We start from the raw sequence: 19,784 nt of genomic DNA on the forward strand, positions 1-19,784 counted from the left end.
AGAGCTTCTTACATCATGAGTGTTGAGTTAGTCACCACCGCCATAAAACAGCCTTGTCCCAGCCTTGTGTGGAAGGAAGGCACCAAGAGTAGATTCAAATCTAGAACACCCCACAGCTCCCACAGGAGACAACTCACTGGTCTCCTATAAATGAGATGACCACAGCCAAGGAACTATTTTACTACCTGGATATCTACTCTAACAGCAAAGTTCAGAGATGCCAGTGCCTATCAAGACTAACAGGCCCTTGCGAGTTGCTAGGAAAGTTTATATAGGAGCTACCCAAGAAGTGCAATATACAGTCCAACACAGACAATCTGGGCAGGCACAGTCCCAGGTGGTGGCCCTGAATTCCCCAACTTCACTTTGATCTAATATTTTACTTCTGTCCTTTTACGCTTAAGAGGCTGCTACAGCCATCTAAGAGACAGTAGGTTAGACTAGGGTGGTGAACATGGATATGGGGAGGAATAAATATTTTCTAATGAGAATCAACAGGATTAGATTACATTAGTGAGCTACGGAAAAGCAGCAAGGATATCTCCTGTGTTTCTGGCATGAGTAACTGGACAGAAGGTGGTATCATTGAATAAGATGGAAAAGATCTAGGAAAGAACAAGTTTGAGGAGGCAGGAAATCAAGTGTATTATAACGAATGTATAAATTTGAGATGCTCATGAGACATCAAAGTGGAAACACTAAGCAAAATGTCTTTTTCAGACCAGAAAATGCTCAAGTGGGGATCAGACCTATCTCTGACTAATATGTACTATAAAGCCCTACTACTTAATACAAAACCTAATTTAATCACAGGATTGCCCCAGAAAAATCCCTATTTTTAATATATTTGTGGTCTGAGAAAAGGTGAACTAGCCCATACAATCATGCCTAAGTTCATTTGGTTTCAGGGGCTCTTGTGATCCTCTAAAACTGATTAAGCCTAGAACAAAGAGCAATGCAGCTATCTTGAGTGGCTTTTTAGGATTCAAACTTTTGAAAGCTATTTACCACATAATCCCATTCAACCCCACTAGAGCCATTTTAGGAAACTTTAAATGGGAAAATAAAAAGAGTAAGGGAAACTAACACCAACTGCTAGTGTTTTATTGTGTCTGGCACCTAAATATTATCATTTTGACTCTCACGACTATTCTGCAAGATAGGTATTATCATCTTAGTTTTTACACATAAAAAAAGAACAAGATTAATAGAATTTAAAAGTTTATCCAACTGTCACAGCAAAGCTGGGACAGGAGAAATTATGTTAAGTGTTCAAATCTCAAAGTTTAGATTGCACAAAACTTTCATTACAGTCCTAACATTGTAAAATAGATCAATGTACTATTTCCTAAAATTTAAATTCCCAAGGTAAATTAAAAGACTATGAATTATAAACTAGAAGAAAATGAATCAGAAAAATGTCAGTATCATCTGTCAACTGGGCTGCACCTCAAGGCCTCTAACAACTGTCTATTTCCACTCTCACTTCTCCAGCCCAATTCCTCATAGCTACTAGAACTGTTCCTAGAACAGATGTAACCATGTCAATACTTTTCAATGATTCCCTAACACCTGAAAAATGAAGTTTAAATTCTTCTGGGGCATTTTACATTGCTTACTATGTACTTTTACAGCCTCTTCCTATACAAAATCCCACACAGGCCCCTGGTGTTCTAACCACTTTTACCTGTTTGCTGTCCCTCATAAGGACCATGTACTTTGACAGCTCATATGTGCTACTCCCCTCCACTCATAATGATCCTTTTTCCTTTTCATCCATTCATCCAATACAATTCTACTCCCTGAGTTGTCTTTAATCCTTTCTCTTTGAAGGGTTCTTTAAATCTAACAAGTCAAAATCGTTCTATGCTTGCACAGCATTGTCTTATTTATATATGGCTCCTGTCGCTTTTCATTCACTTAGTTCTTAGTAGGTTTATTGGTTTTTACTTATTTAACTCAACCTGCAATCCCCTTCAAGGCAAGGTTATAGCAAGCAAGTGTGTATATTTAATAACTTCCTCTCCAATGTGAAATAAAAGTTTGACAATTTAAATATAAAGAAAGTATAAATAAATAAATAATTGTAAAGAAAGTAAAAGTGAATCCTTGGCTTATTCAACTTATTTTGGGAATCAAAAGGCTGTAAGGAACAAGGTAAAACAAATAAGGGTGCTGAGATCAAGTTATGATTAGCAATATGATGAACTGATAGGAGATAAAACCAGTTATGCAAGGATTACCCTCTGTGGTCAGAAGTCATGAGAGGCCACAAGAGGCCTCTGTAGCAGAACTATGGCTTGTCTGGGCAGAACTGGATATAAACTCTTGACTTTAAAGTATGAAGGACTCTCCTGGTCTCTAAGCATTGGGAGCTAAATATATGGTGTTCCAGTAAATATGGAAAAATACAGTAATGTTTAATTTCAATTTGTAAGAACTGAAATAAGATGGTTTCTCTTCCTCAAATGATGAGCTCTGAGTAAGGGCTGAGACTAAGAAATTTCTAGGAAATACCAAAGTGCTTATTCTGCCCATGTAAGTATAATACTAGCATACAGCAAGCATCAAAACACAGATAAGCTCAGTACAATAGCTAAAGTTAGGTTCAGAACATAATTAAACAGGAAATGGCTAAAGATAGGGAAGGATGTAAGAAAACAGACTAATGTCCAAGGTAAAGGAACCAGGCCACAGAATTAGAGATAAAGAATACAGAATGACCCAGGAAATCAAATTATTCTGGGAATCGGAAGACTATAAGGAACAAGGTTAAAACAAGGGTGCTGAGATCAAATTATGATTAGCAATATGATGAAATCTCAAAAACATTTAAGAATAAGTATTTCTGATTTCCTGATATAATTTTTGTAACTATCTGATAAATTACAAAAGGATCTGCCCAACACAAGGATCAATACAGGTACATTCAATACCCAACAAAAGTGTTATGAGATCACTTCAGTGCCAACAGAAGTTCCCAAGGGGATGCCTCATACAGTACCTTGATCAATGAAAGCGTAGCACAAAAGACCACCTTTCAACTCCATTTCAAATTGTAACAGCAAAATGTCTATTCATGTTATTTCTATAAATTAAGTCAAATCATAGAAAGTGTGACTAATGAACTGGGATGATTTTAAAGTTTAAGGTGTAAATGCATAAAGGATTAGACATCAGGAAATAATTACAATTAAGTTTAGTGAACATTCATCATCTCATATAGATACAAAATTAAAGAACTAGAAGGAATTTTTTTCCTTGTGAGAACTCAATCACTTGTATGAGGTATGCTGCTACTGCTAAGTCATTTCAGTCGTGTCTGACTCTGTATGACCCCACAGACAGAAGCCCACCAGGCTCCCCCTTCCCTGGGATTCTCTAGGCAAGAACAGTGGAGTGGGTTGCCATTTCCATCTCCAATGTGTGAAAGTGAAAAGTGAAAGTGAAGTCGCTCAGTCGTGTCCGACCCTTAGCGACCCCACGGACTACAGCCCACCAGGCTCCTCCATCCATGGGATCTTCTAGGCAAGAGTACTGGAGTGGCTTGCCATTGCCTTCTCCGGTGATGAGGTATACTTGTATACAAGTATAGTGATGAGGTATACTTGTATGTAAATTCTGAAAAACAAAAGCAAGGCTGCCTTTCCCTTGATGTTCCTATAAAGAGTTATGTGAAACTAAAACACATCATGTTCTCTAAATGATCTATTTATCAACATAGTATCAATTTATGAATTAATTTTTTAAAACTCTTGCTACAACTTTTACAAGTTTTTATTAAAACTTATTATAAGGTGTCATTTCTCTGAAATAAATTTTCTACTTACCCTCATCTGGTAAGGAAAAGCAATTAGCAAATGTATATACTGTAAACAAATTATGTACATACACGTGTAATGTATGCATGACAGAAAGAGTTAAAGAAATAAATTTGAGCAGAACCACAGAGTAACATTATAACTTTTGACACTAAATTTCCCTATCAGTCTTTTACAGCAACTTTCTAAAACATCAATCCAGTTTACTGCTCTTTGTTAAAAACTCTGGTTACTTCCCATCTCCCTTAGCAATGACTTTTTTTTTTTTTTTGGCAGCCTTGACTCATGTGAAGGAGATGACCCATTCCCATGAATTCTCACAAGTCCCTGCTCTGCAGCAGTGGTTTTAGGGATGTCGAGGGAAGCCTTGGCATTTCCCTCCTTCAGGCCATTTGCTCTGTCATGTTCATTCCTGAAAGATCCTTTTATACCTTTCTACTTTTTAAATAGTAGCAATGTTTCAAGCACCACTTTCTTTCACACCAACTCTAGTCAACAACCCCTTTTTCCTGACTAAAGTCATTATCTCTTGCCATTACCATATACCATGGCATATATTTTATACTTGCATATTTATGCCTTTCTTGAATTTTAGAAGTGTTGAGGCAGCTTACCAAAATAAAGAATAAAAAATTCAAATACTGTAGCTAATCCATTAACACAGAATAAAAAATACAATGTCAATTAAAGTGACTTGTGGGGAAAAAAACCTTGTTCTGAGGTTTCTAGCACCAAAAGCAAAGTAAACAGTGAATTACAAAGGACACTTGATTCTAGTCAACTTGGCACTCTACTGTTTATTATCTCATGTTCTCCATATTTGCCATATCTAATGATGTCTTTGCTAAATATATAACTTTTATCCATAATTCACAGTGCCTGTTTTCGTTAAAAATGCTTTTGGCTTGTACTTGTACATTTTCAGAATTTTTAGACTCAAGATTAAAAGCTTATAAATGGCTACGAATGTCTTCTTGAGGTGCATTTAGGAATTGTCTTTCTTCCCGTGACAGTCACAATAGCAAATAAGATAGCTAGCTTATGCAAAGAAAAGTCGAAAGGAATATAACTTAAATCTGGTTACTCAGATGGTAAAGAATCTGCCCGCAATGCAGGAGACCCAGTCAGGTTCGATCCCTGGGTCAGGAAGATCCCCTGGAGAAGGGAATGACTACCCACTCCAGTATTCTTGCCTGGAGAATTCCATGAACAGAGGAGCCTGGTAGGCTACAGTCCATGAGATCAAAAAGTCAGACACGACTGAGCGACTAACACTTTCACTTTTTCTTTCAACACGTTACTACTTTAAATTGCTGACTTTTTAAAAATAAAAAGCATGTATACTGCTTACATAACTTGAAAATCTGACACTATTAAATTCTCTAAAAATCAAAAATTTTAACTTAAGCTGTCTCCTAAAAAAATGTCTTAAGAAGCCTGGCCCAATGTAAAACAGCTACTTAGACTAGACTAAAGATGGGGAGAAAGTTAAAGTGTTAGTTGCTCGGTCGTGTCTGATTCTCAGCGATCCCATGGACTGCAGCCCTCCAGACTCTTCTGTTCATGAAATTCGCCAGGCAAGAATACTAGAGTGGGTAGCCATTCCTTTCTCCAAAGGATTTTCCTGACCCAGGGATTGAACCTGGGTCCCCTGCACTACAGGCAGATTCTTTACCATCTGAGCCACCAGGGATGGGGAAAGGAAAAACAACTAGAATCTGGCTTTGGCAAAGAAATATTAGAATCTTTCATTGAAAATCAGATATCACTAAGAAAAGAGACTGGAGTCAGTGAAAGAATTCCCAAGAATAAATTCTAGCATGCTTTCAACTTAAGAAGGTGTTACTTTTATATAACTCAAATAGTTTTAGGTTTCTAGAAAGTTAAGAATAATACAGTTTATAACTTTATGTTCATAATCTAGAGGTGGATGTAAGACAGGTACAGTATTAACAGAAACCAATATAATCAATAAATGCCATTAAATTAAAAGGAGAGAGACTAAGTTTCCATTGTGTAATAGACACATGCTTGTCTAAAGAAAAATCCAGTGCCTCACTTTGGCTAGTACAAATGGTTTCTATAAAAAGACCCTAAAAGGAGATCATATGGAGCCTGACTGTGAAAGGTCTTAGCCCAGTTTTAAAGAAATTCACTAACACAGTCAAAGAGAAGCACTGAAGGTTTTTGAGCAGGTACAAATCAGGTGGCATTTTAAGAAACATTAATCTGAAAGTGATCCACTTGGTTAGTATGGTTAGAGGAAAAAAACAGGTATTAGGAAAGTAGTAAGAGCAACCAAAAAATTTAAATAGGCATTTCTCAAAAAAAGATATACAAATGGCTAGTAATAAGCACATGAAAAAAATGCATGTCATCATTAACCATCAGAGAAATGAACTCAAACTCTTGAGATAACTATGTCACATCCATTACAATGTCTCTAACCAAAAAGATAAGCATTGCAAGGATGCTTACAAAACTAACTGGAGGGAATACAAATTGGTCTGGATGCTCTGAAAATTAATCTGGAATTCCTCACAATGCTAAATGTGGATATTACATGACCCAGTCACTCTACTCCCAGTAATACACTCAATAAAACTGAAAACATACAACTTCACAGTTATCCACAAATGTTCATAGCATTATTCATAATAGCCAAAAAGTGGAACCAACCCAAACACCCACCAATTGATAAATGGATAAAGTATTTCCACATATGGAATAGTATTTGGCAATAAAAAGAGATTAAATACTAATGCATGCTACAACAGGGATGAATCTTGAAAACAATGTAAGTGAAAAAAGTCAAGAGACAAAGGCCACACATTTTATGACTCTATTTGTATGAGACCAAAGTAGGCAAAGTTATAGAGAGAAAAATAATTAAGCTAGGGCTGAAGGTGGCTGGGGAATATGGGCCAGGGGTTTCTTTCTGGAGTGGTGAAAATGTTCTAAAATTGACTGGAGATAGTTGCACAACTCTGAGAATGTATTAACAATCACTGACCTCCAAAAGAGTGAACTGTATAGTATTTGAATTAGCTCTCAACAAAGCTACAAAAATCTAAATCAAAACAAAAAATAGCAACTGCCCAAGCATATTTAATAAACAAACCCAAATCGTATACCATACCCAAGAACAACCTGAAATTAAAATGTTACTTTTATATATCTACACATTATGTTCACTAATTCACCACCTGATATGTAACAGCCACTAAAGGTTTTCTTCTCAGAAGATTTTTTATTGATGGTGAAAGTGAAGTTAAAGTCACTCAGTTGTATCCAACTCTTTGAGACCCCATGGACTATACAATCCATGGAAATTCTCCAGGATACTAGATTGGGAGGCGGGGCGGGGGGGGGGAGGGGCGGCACGAAGAGAATGAGGGAAGTAATGCAGTACATCTTTTTAAGACTTACCAGTGATCTGAAGTTGTGATTTCATGGTCAAACTACCCATTGAACCAAGCTGTGATCCACTGTCAGACATATCACCAACAGGAAGGCAAACCTAAACAGGGCAAAGGAAACACTGTAAACATCAAAAATTCCCACTTGAAAAATATGTAGATAATGCTAACCAGCCAATTTCCACGTCCCACTGAAGACCACAAAATAACCAGTGGCCTTCACACTAATATTTTAGTATCCATCTCACACTAAACTATTAGCAAAATCTGAAATGGTTGAATTTCTTTCTTCCGTGGTTTACTTTCTTCTTTTAGTTCCGAAGACACATTCTCAAGGTTTATGTCCTATCTTACTGATTATTCCTTCCTAGTCTTCTTTGATGATTCCTTCTGGTCTCTCTACCCTCTTAATACTGCAATGTCCTAGGGCTCAGTTATTGGTTCCCTCTTCTCTCATATCTTCATATTCATTTCCTCAAGGATATCATCCAGTGTTATGGCTTTAAATATCATATATATACCAACAAGTACCAACTTTACATTTCTATCCCAGATTTCACTCCTGAATTATAAACAGCAACTTCACTTGGGTATCTAAAAGACATTTTAAACCAACACATCAAAAATGGAACCCCTGATATCCTCTGTAAACTCTCTCAGTCGAAGGCAATTTCATCCTTTCAGATGCTCAAGCTAAAAACTATGGAGTTATTCTTGACTCCTTTGTTCATATGTCCCTTCCCATCTGCTGACAAATTCTAATGTCTCTATTTGCAAAATACACCTAGAATCCAGCCATTTCTCACCACCTCTTTCATCAATCTGTTCATAGCCACCTGACAGCTATCTTCTTCCTAAATTATGCCCCTCTCCTAGATTAACCTAAAGTGACCCTGTGGACTGTACAGTCCATGGAATTCTCCAGGCCAGAATACTGGAGTGGGTAGCCTTTCCCTTCTCCAGATGATCTTCCCAACCCAGGGATGGAACCCAGGTCTCCCGCATTGCAGGCAGATTCTTTACCAGCTGGAGTCACAAGGGAAACCCAGATTAACCTAAAAGGTCTTCCCTTTTTCCATCCTTGTCCAGCCTCAGTACCTATTCATAACATAACCTGGATGATTTTAAGATGTTAAAAAGTTCTTCAAATCTTCCCATTTTACTCAAGTGAAAGACCCTATAATAATACATGCTTCCACTGTTCCCTACCTCCTGATCTTATTTCCCTTCTACTTTTTGCCTCTACTCAGGCACCTACCTATTATTTTTCAAACATGCCAGCACATTCTTGCCTTAAGACCTTTGTTCTACTTGTTTTCTTCACAACAGTAACAGTCTGTTCTACCTATCCTGATCATTTTTTTTCTTCTACAGACAATGTGGTCTTTTGACATACCAAGTAATTGACTTGGTTATTATGTTTATTGGTTTTGACTCTCTGTGAACAGAAATCATTTTTTTGGTTCACTGATAAAACCCAGAATTCCAAAACAGTGCCTGACACATTGCAAACACTTAAACATCTGATCTGTGAAATGAAAAAAGATGGCTCCTGAATTATACTAAAATAAACAACCCTAACATATCTTCTTCAGTCCATAGTCTCAGAAGAGTTAATCCTCATGTGGTAAGGGCATGATCTACATAACAGAGATTTTATAGCAAAATCAGGACACTTGGGCTTGATTCCTGGCTACAACACTTATTGTATGATACTATTTGAGTTATGTAACCTCTCTAGGTCTCAGTTTCCTGTCAGAGAAACGGGGATAACACCATCTCTACCTCACAAGGTTGCTGAAAGACTGAATGATTATGTAGGTGGGGGGGAAATGCTATGAATGTTTACTGTCAGAATTTAACTAAATCTGTTTTTAAAATAAAATGTTCTTAGGATTTCAGGGACTTGATAAAATATGAGGAATATTTTGAGTGGGTCAAAGATTAAAGTAAAATTTACTTAAGCACTCACTATCTTCCAGGTCCTATAAAAGAAATACATAAATACAATAAGGCAAACAAAGTAACCTGAAACTGTAAACATGTCTACAGTATTCATACAAAATTAGGCTTCCATTCCCTGGTGGTCCAGGGGTTAGAACCACTTGCAATTCAGGGGCATGAGTTCAATCCCTGGTCAGGGAACCAGAATTCCATACGCTGAGAAGACAGGGAGGGAGGGACGGACAGACACAGATGTAGGGAGGAAGGAAAAAGAATGTATTCAAAGCTAAAATTCTGGCAGCCTTAACTCAAATGACTAGCTCATTCCCTTGGCTTGGTCTGTATATTTTTTTCCTTCACTTTCTATGTCTACGTAAATTACACCATTTCGGGTGTTTTATACAATTTACTGAAAGGGTCATTTTAAATACAGAAGGACTACATCATAAATAAAGCCATTACTAGTCACCCAGAATATAAAGGCACTGAGGTATACCATAAAAGTCAACAGAGTACTGCACAGGATATTCTTCTGATTCAAACTGCTTGCTACAGAAAGAATCCTCAAAGACATAATTACCACATTATGTATAGCTATTACCGTCTCCTCAATACCAAAAAGACTGTTTGCCACAGAATTATGACATCAAGATAAGGAAATTAAGAGGCAGTGAGAAAAGTCCAACATCTGGATGCTGTTTTTATGCATGATAAACTATTATTCTAGTTGCTGATCTACAGCAACAGTTTATTGCTGAAAAAATACACTTTTAAATAGAATAGATTATTCTAAATTAACATTATAAAGTTGCAAAGAAAATAAATTCAAAATCATAATAAAACGTATTTAAAAACATAATTTCATGTAAAGAAGACTAATGAAAGTACAGACTACAAAATTTTTAGAAACAGTGATTCTCTCCAGATAATTACAGAGAATCATTGTGATAGAACTGTGAAATGCTTTGCAAAAACATGCTGATAATTTTAATAATGTATGTTCTAGTTCACATTAGTTTCTTATAATCAAAATTATTTATTTTAAATTTCTAAGAATAAAAAAAAAACACCACTTGTATAATAGTAAAGACAAATTATAGAAACCTTAGTATTAACTAGCAACCAGTTCAGTTCAGTTCAGTCGTTCAGTCATGTCCGACTCTTTGCGACCCAATGAATCACAGCACGCCAGGCCTCCCTGTCCATCACCAACTCCCGGAGTTCACTCCAACTCATGTCCATCAAGTTGGTGATGCCATCCAGCCATCTCATTCTCTGTCGTCCCCTTCTCCTCCTGCCCCCAATCCTTCCCAGCATCAGAGTCTTTTCCAGTGAGTCAACTCTTCGCATGAGGTGGCCAAAGTATTGGAGTTTCAGCTTTAGCATCAGTCCTTCCAATGAACACCCAGGATTGATCTCCTTTAGAATGGACTGGTTGGATCTCCTTGCAGTCCAAGGGACTCTCAAGAGTCTTCTCCAACACCACAGTTCAAAAGCATCAATTCTTCGGCGATCAGCTTTCTTCACAGTCTAACTCTCACATCCATATACCTGACCACTGGAAAAACCATAGCCTTGACTAGACGGACCTTGGTTGGCAAAGTAATGTCTCTGCTTTTTAATATACTATCTAGGTTGGTCATAACCTTCCTTCCAAGGAGTGTCTTTTAATTTCATGGCTGCAATCAGCATCTGCAGTGATTCTGGAGCCCAAAAAAATAAAGTCTGACACTGTTTCCCCATCTATTTCCCATGAAGTGATGGGACCAGATGCCATGATCTTTGTTTTCTGAATGTTGAGCTTCAAGCCAACCTTTTCACTCTCCTCTTTCACTTTCATTAAGAGGCTTTTTAGTTCCTCTTCACTTTCTGCCATAAGGTATTGTCATCTGCATCACTAATTATTAGGGAGATGCAAATCAAAACCACAAATGAGATACCACCTCACACCATTAGAGTAAGTATTATCAAAAAGGCAAGAAATAACAAGTGTTAGAGAGGATGCTGAGAAAAGGGAATCCTTGTACAGTTTGTGGGAGTGCAAATTACTGAAGCCACTATTGAAAACAGTATAGAGAGTTCTCAAAAATTAAGAATACGATCCAGCTATTCCACTTCTAGGTATTTATCCAAAAAATTCAAAAACATCTATTTTAAAAAGATATATGCATACCGATGTTCAATCCAGCACTACATACAAGAGCCAAGATATGTAAACAATCTAAGTTGCCATCCGTGAATGACTGGATAAAAAAGATGTAGTATATATTTAAAACAAGGGAATACTACTCAGCTTAAAAACAAAAAAAAATTTTTTTTAAGAGAGGAAATTTTGCCATTTGCAACAACATGGATAGACCTGGAGAGTATTATGCTAGTGAAATAAGACAGAAAAAGGCAAATACTGAATGATTTCTTTCACATGTGTGTGGGGGATGGGGGGTGTGTAAACAAACCAAACAAAAATAAGCACACAGAGAGAAGAATAGTGGTTAGCAGAAATTAAGTGTGGGAAGGGCAAAATGGATAAAGGAAGTCAAGTGCATGGTGATGAATGGAAATTAAACTCTTGGTAGTTAGCATGTTGCAGTGTATACAGAAGTCAAAATATAATTTTGTACACTTGAATCTTAAACGTTATAAACCGATTTTATATCAATCAGTGAGAAGGTTTGTCTGTCAAACTACTAATCTAACAGAACAGACTTCAGAGACCACACAAGACAAAGAAAACAGGACTATATAAAATTAGTCTAAAACAAACAATCAAATGACAACCACAGCAGGCAGCAACAAGAAACCATGAGATGGGAGAAGAATCTGGTATTTCCAGAGCCACATTATAACATTCAAAATGTTTCATTTTCATACCAGCAAACTGAATTCAACAGCACATTAAAAGGGTTAATACGTCATGACCAAGCAGGATTGATTAATCCCTGGGATGCAAGATGGGGTCAACATACAAAACAAATAAATCAGTGTGACCAACAAGGACCTACTCCATAGCACAGGAAACTCTACTCAATATTCTGTGAGATAAGAATCTAAAACCCATATGAGATAAGAATCTAAAAAAGAATGAAAATATATATAACTGAATCATTTGTTGTATACCAGAAAACTAATATACAACACTATAAATCATCTATACTCCAACAAAATTAAAATATTTTTTAAAAATAAAGAAAATACAATAAAGGATAAAAACCACATGAATATCACAACAAATGCAGAAGAGCATTTGACAAAATTCAATACTGTTTCATAAAAAAACTGTCAGATTAGGAACAGAAGGAAATTACCTCAACAAAATAAAATATGTTTTATATATGAAAAAGCCCACAGCTAACATCATACTCAACAGTGAAAATCTGAAATCTTTTCTTCTAATACTAGGACAAGACAGGATGCCCACTCTCACCATTTCTAGTCAATACTGGGAGTACTGGAAGTCCTAGCCAAAGCAATTAAAGCATTAAAAAAAAAAAAAGAAAGAAAAAATTGGTAAGAAGGAAGGAAAATTATCTGTCCCCAGATGACATGGTTTTACACATTAAAAAAAAAAAAAACTATAACAATTCCAAACAGAAGATTCCCTGGTGGTCCATGCTTCCAATGCAGAGGGCACAGGTTTGATCCCTGGTTGGGGAACTAAGATCCCACATGCTGCATGGTCCAACCAATAATAACCAAAATCAAGAGAGAGAGATTTAAAGTGCTGGCAAGGATGTGGAGAAACTGGATCCCTTGTACACAGTTGGTGAATCTCTTATGTTGAATACAAAGGCAGAAATCATCAAAGAAATACAAATTGAATTAAGTAATATTCCATGACCAAGTGGAATTTATACCAAAAATACAAGCTTGGATAAATATCCAGAAATCAATTAATGTAATATATATTACATAGACATATTAGAACAGAGTACAAAAACAACATTATCATCATCTCAACGCACAAAAGGCATTTGACACAACTCACCCTTTCATGGTAAAAACACTCAAAAAACCAAAAGTAAAAGAGAACTTCCTCGACCTGAAAAAGGGCATCTAAAAAAAAAAAAAAAACTATAGCTTCAGTTTAGTTCAGTCGCTCAGTCGTGTCCAACTCTTTGCAACCCCATGGACTGCAGTACACCAGGCTTCCCTGGCCATCACCATCTCCCAGAACTTACTCATACTTGTGTCCATCGAGTTGGTGATGCCATCCAACCATCTCATCCTCTGTTGTCCCCTTCTCCTCCCGCCTTCAATCTTTCCCAGCATCAGGGTCTTTTCCAATGAGTTGGTTCTTCGCATCAGGTGGCCAAAGTATTGGAGTTTCAGCTTCAGCATCAGTCCTTTCAATGGATATTCAGGACTGATTTCCTTTAGGATGGACTGGTTGGATCTCCTTGAGATCTCAAGAGTCATCTCCAACACCACAGTTCAAAAGCATCAATTCTTTGGCGTTCAGCTCTCTTTATAGTCCAACTCTCACATCCATACATGACTACTGGAAAAACCATAGCTTTGACTAGATGGACCTTTGTTGGCAAAGTAATGTCTCTCTCTGCTTACATCCTACTTAATGGTAAGACTGAATGCTCTCCCCCTAAAATCAAGAACAAGAAAGAATGCCAGCCCTCATCATTTTTATTCAAAGGTTCTAGCCAGTGTAACTTGGCAAGAAAATCAAACAAAAGGCATATGGACTGCAGAGGAAGAAGTAAAACTACCTTTATCTGAACATGATCTGATCTTGCGTTGAGAAAAATAGAATAACTTAAAAATTAATAAACAAGAGGGAACCATGGCCTAGGTTCAAAAAAATTTCCAAATACACTATGGGTAGATTGTGAATGACTATGTGGTCAGTCACCTAGGTAACAAAGGACAATATATAATATTAAGTAAGCACTATCACATGCATTTCAGTTATTAGATGGAAGAAAGCTTTCAATCTGCTGCTCTTCAAAGTTTTTCTGTAAAGGGCCAGAAAGTAAACATTTTAGACTTGGGGGCCATATGATCTCTGTAACAACTGCTCAACTGCCATTGTACTGTGACAGTGTGACAGAGAACACATAAAATGAATGGGGCTATCCCAATAAAACTTTATTTAAAAAAAAGCAGAGGGCCAGATTCCTCCCATGGGTCACAGTTTGCTAACACATGCTCTCGAGCATTAAAGTGAAAAACCTTTAACATCCTACATACATCATACTCATGGCATGAAACTGGGAAGTAGGGGAAGAGGCAAAAAAATTTCTTAAGACATTAGAATAAAACAGTTGGGCATGGGTGGAATATCTTATAATTAAACTTTACTTTACATCTTCCTCATTATGCCCATTACTACTCCCTTCATTTGCCTCTTCCTGTACTATCATACTCACTTCAGTATTTCTCCTTGCCTCACCCCAACTTGTCCACATAGTGTTACCAAAGGATTTCTAAGATGAACTTTCTACACACCTCTGATGATCTGCCATGATCCTGCTTTGTCTATTATCTTATTTCACATGCCATTCTCCCATACATACCCTATGCTCCAATCACACAAAATTATTCATCATTCTCCAAAGTGCCATCTGTTTAATACTTCTGTGATTTACTTATCCTGTTCCGTTAAAACTTCGTCCCACTATTTCCCTAAATTTCCGGTCATCTGGTCTTTTCTTAACCTTCAATATTCTGCTCAAGCATCTCATCTGGTTCAGTTCAGTTCAGTTACTCACTCATGTCCGACTCTTTGCGACCCCATGAATCACAGCACGCCAGGCCTCCCTGTCCATCACCAACTCCCAGAATTCACTCAAACTCATGTCCATCGAGTCGGTGATGCCATCCAGCCATCTCATCCTCTGTCATCCCCTTCTCCTCCTGCCCCCAATCTCTCCCAGCATCAGGGTCTTTTCCAATGAGTTAACTCTTCACATCGTGGCCAAAGTATTAGAGTTTCAGCTTTAGCATCAGTCCTTCCAATGAACACCCAGGACTGATCTCCTTTAGGATGGACTGATTGGACCTCCTTGCAGTCCAAGGGACTCTCAAGAGTGTTCTCCAACACCACAGTTCAAAAGCATCGATTCTTCGGTGATCAGCTTTCTTCACAGTCCAACTCTCACATCCATATATGACCACTGGAAAAATCATAGCCTTGACTAGACAGACCTTTGTTGGGAAATTAAATGCTTTCTAATATGCTATCTAGGTTGGTCATAACTTTCCTTCCAAGGAGTAAGTGTCTTTTAATTTCATGGCTGCAATCACCATCTGCAGTAATTTTGGAGCCAAAAAAAAATAAAGTCAGCCACTGTTTCCACTGTTTCCCCATCTATTTCCCATGAAGTGATGGGACCAGATGCCATGATCTTAGTTTTCTGAATGTTGAGCTTTAAGCCAACTTTTTCACTCTCTTTCACTTTCATCAAGAGGCTCTTTAGCTTCTCTTCGCTTTCTGCCATAAGGATGGTGTCATCTGCATATCTGAGGTTATTGATATTTCTCCCAGCAATCCTGATTCCAGCTTGTGCTTCTTCCAGCCCAGCGTTTTTCATGATGTACTCTGCGTATAAGTTAAATGAGCAGGGTGACAATACAGCCTTGACGTACTTCTTTTTCTATTTGGAACCAGTCTCATCTGGTAGCCTTCCTTAAACTCGAAAACAGAAACAATTCTTCTAGTCTATTCTATAGCATGCATTCCAAAAGATATTATAACATGGTAATTAAGTGTGCAGGCTTTGGAGTCAAATAGATCTAGATCCACATATCTCCACAGCCACATGCATTGCTTACTGTGTAAACTTAAGCAAATTACTGAAATACTTTCTTCATCCATAAAACAGGAATAACTTAATTGTAGTTTTTGTTTAAAGACTGAGATAATACCTGTAAAGTGCTGCTGCTGTTTAGTCACTAAGTCATGTCCATGTAAAATCTGTACAACAATGTTTATAGTAGCTCTATTCACAGTTGCAAAACATGTGAAACAACGTGATCTCCCTCCATGTGCGTGCGTGCTCAGTCACTTCAGTAGTGTCTGACTTTACGACCCCATGGACCGTAGCCTGCCAGGCTCCTCTGTCCATTGGATTTTCCTGGCAAGAATACTGTAGTGGGTTACCATATCCTGCTCCAAGGGATCTTCCAGACCCAGGGATCGAATCTGTATCTCCTGCATTGGAGGCAGATGCTTTACCCAACCAGGGAAACCAATCTCCTTCCACAGGTAAATCAATAAACTATAGTACATTTACACACTGGAATACTACTCAGCAATAAATTTTTTAACAAAACGCAACAGGATTTCCCTAGGGGTACAGTGAATCAGAGTCCATCTGCCAAGCAGGGGACATGGGTTCAATTCCTGGTACAGGAAGATTCCACATGCTTCAGAGCAACTAATTCTGATAGCTGCAACTACTAAGCCTGCAGGCTGCAACTATTGAAGCCTGCACACCTAGAGCTTGTGCTCCCCAACAAGAGAAGTCACCACAATGAGAAGCTCACACACAATGAAGAGTAGCACCATTTACCACAACTAGAGAATGCCCATTCTAGCAACAAATACCAGTGCAGCCAAAAGTAAATAGTTTTTTAAAAATACAACAACTCAGAGGAATCTCAAAGTGAGATTGAGTGAAACCCCTTCTCAAAAATTTTAATATGTACTATGCTATTTATGTGACAGTCTCCAAAAGACAAAACAAAGAAATGGAGAACAAATATGTTGCTGCCAGAGGTTAAGAACTGAGGGTGAGTTTGACTAAAAAATACAGCACAAGGGAGGTTTCTGGTGTGATGAAATTGTTCTGTATCCTGGTTGTGGTATTAGTTACAAGAATCAATAAACGTGTTGAAATTTATACAACTGTACACCCAAAAATATTCATTGGAAAGACTGATGTTGAAGCTGAAACTTCAATACTTTGGCCATCTGATGTGAAGAACTGGCTCATTGGAAAAGACCATGATGCTGGGAAGGACTGAAGGCAGGAGAAGGGAATGACAGAGGATGAGATGGTTGGATGACATCACTGACTCAATGGACGTGAGTTTGAGTAAACTCCAGGAATTGGTGATGGACAGGGAGGCCTGGCATGCTGCAGTCCACGGGATTGCAAAGAGTCGGACACGACTGAACGACCAAACTGAACACCCAAAAAAAACCCAATCACTGTATGATAAATTTTTTAAACACTTAAAACATTAATTAAAATTTTTTAAGTCTACCACTGGGTTGAACAGTCTCTCCCCTCAAATTTATGTCCACATGGTAACCAGAAATTGACTTTACTTGGTCTTACAGGATCTTCACAAATATAATCCAGATAAAGTTATAATGGATCAAGCTAAAGATGAAGACACAAACTGCAGAGATATATACACAAGATAAGGAATGCCAGGAATCAGAGGCATAGAACAGATTATTCCTGAGAAGTTCCAATTTTAGTTATACCTTATTTTGGCCTTTTAGACTCCTAGAACTCGGGGGAAAAAACGAAGCTGTGCTGTTTCAAAACTGTCCAGTTTGTGGCAATTTATTACAGCAATCCTAAGTAACATAGCCTATGATTTCTATTTATGTGACATTCTGGAAAAGGCAAAACCATTGGGACAGAAAAATGAGTGCTTCCTAAGAAATGGGGCTGGGGGACCAAAAAAATGCTCTTAATCTAGTTTCTACAACAACAAAAAACACCTGACATTAGATTTTGAGCAGCTCTCTCCAGGACTCATTCTCCCTTTCTAGGATCTCTCTTCTACCTCTTTATCTCATTGATAGATTAATCTATCTGTTTTAATGTCTCTTTCGTTTTACAATCTATTCTTCTTTCACCTCCTCCAAAGATTATTTCTAAAGCCAATTTCAACTTTGCCTCCATTTACAGCTTTAAAATTCACAGAAATGGAGATAGATGACTATGAATTTCCTACGGAAAACTGACTTTTCACATGATTTTTTAAAACACTTTCACAATCGAATACACTGTAGAGGCTGTATCTTCACCTAGTAAATCACTGTGATTCGAGTCAATGAAGATAGCAATTTGAATCTAAAATCTAGCACAATATTAAAATAATCCATTATTTATTAGTCTTGTCAGGTACAAAGAAACTTAAAACAGGGCCAATTCTTAATATTTTTTTTATCGTTTGAGTAATGTTTACTATCACATTAGAAAAATGTGACTGAATGTCTAACATAAAAAGAAGGTGCTAAAACACTGCCAGCAATAAAAACTAACCTTAACATCTTCATGAAAGGCAGTGAGGAAAAAAATGTGGAAAGACACACATTTCACAAGATTATTTCAGTAACATCTTACCTCATAAATAACAAACAGAGAAACTACATTTCTAGCCTTATTTTAAAATACATATCCTATTTATAAATAAATCATTAAATAACCAGGACATTATGAAATTTGCTTGGGTTTCTTTTCAGAAATAACATACCCAACATAATCAGTTATTTTTATAGTCCATGTCTAATTTATCCTACAAAACTTGATAATTTTATATAGGGAGCCACCAAAAAGACATTTCAGAAAACACACAAAACCAGTAAGGAGAAAAACTGCTTGCTGAAGCAGAAAGTACAGACAGAGTTCAAAGAGCTAAAATACACACAGTGGTATTCAGAGAACTAAAACCAAATGAAGCTAAACTCAGCTTTACTAAAATACAAAAGCATACATGGTAACTAAATACTGAGTAGTCTCCCATGGTTAGGGCTACTCGGCCATGCTCCCAAACCCCTACTCAAGTGAAAGAGCTACATATCAAAAGACCTGTTTTGAAAAATCTGTCCTCATTCACCAGCCACTACAATGCAGAATGGACTCCAGCCTCAACCCAGTTGAAAGTGGAAACATGGGGGTTTGAAGTAGTTCTGGTGTATGCAACCAGTAGCCACATTACCCAGCTGAGCTGAAAACTAATTCCTGTTCACTGGGGTCACAGCAGCAAAGACTATAAGAGCAATGTTTAGATCTCATTCTCCACTAAAGATAGCAAAGGAGCTAACTTTGGCATACAGGTTGACAAAGATACTGACGGAGGGATTAAGAGTTCTTTGGGTTGGGGTAGAAAATAAATGCTAATTCCCATAACTTAATTTCTCAACAAAAGGAGAGAAACTAACTCAGACCCACTCACAATGGGGAAAAACTGCCTTCCTATTTACTGGAAATAGTTACCTTAATAGGGAAGCAGGATGTAGACCATTCCCTATTCCCCACAACAGTGACACTTTGGCTCTGAACATCATGTAATGATCTCAGATAATCCAAAGTTCTTCCCCATCATCCAGCCAAATCAAATCCAGTGTGAATTGTAAAGCATAGGCATAAGAAAGACAATTATCTTACTTAAAGAGAAACATAAGAAGGTACAATTTTCAAGGTTCAACAGTATAAAAGAGTTGAAGGAAACTGGCACCAGAACTGTAACTTTTAACATTCATTTGCTGGTTTGAACTTTGTACCTAGTACTACAGAAGGCAATTTTTCTCCCAGGTCTCCCAAACAGCTTTCTGATAAACATCTTAGTATTAACTATATAAGCTGTGTCCTGGCTTTGACTATTTACTGCTAGAGTGTAAAGG

General features: G+C 37.4%; 1 protein-coding gene across 1 annotated transcript in view; it reads right to left on the reverse strand.

Annotated features, from left to right (window-relative positions):
• The window catches only part of ITCH (itchy E3 ubiquitin protein ligase), a 96,861-nt gene that overhangs the window by 60,900 nt on the left and 16,177 nt on the right, over window positions 1–19,784 (reverse strand). The window contains exon 3 of the mRNA XM_055435897.2: window positions 7,251–7,341. Coding sequence (XP_055291872.1) covers window positions 7,251–7,320 — 70 coding nt within the window. The 5' untranslated portion in view covers window positions 7,321–7,341. The remainder of the gene's footprint in view (window positions 1–7,250; window positions 7,342–19,784) is intronic.

The sequence above is a fragment of the Moschus berezovskii genome, chromosome 15 (genome assembly GCF_049115385.1).
Source record: "Moschus berezovskii isolate FMDL1 chromosome 15, NW_MosBer_1.0, whole genome shotgun sequence".
NCBI lineage: Eukaryota > Metazoa > Chordata > Mammalia > Artiodactyla > Moschidae > Moschus > Moschus berezovskii.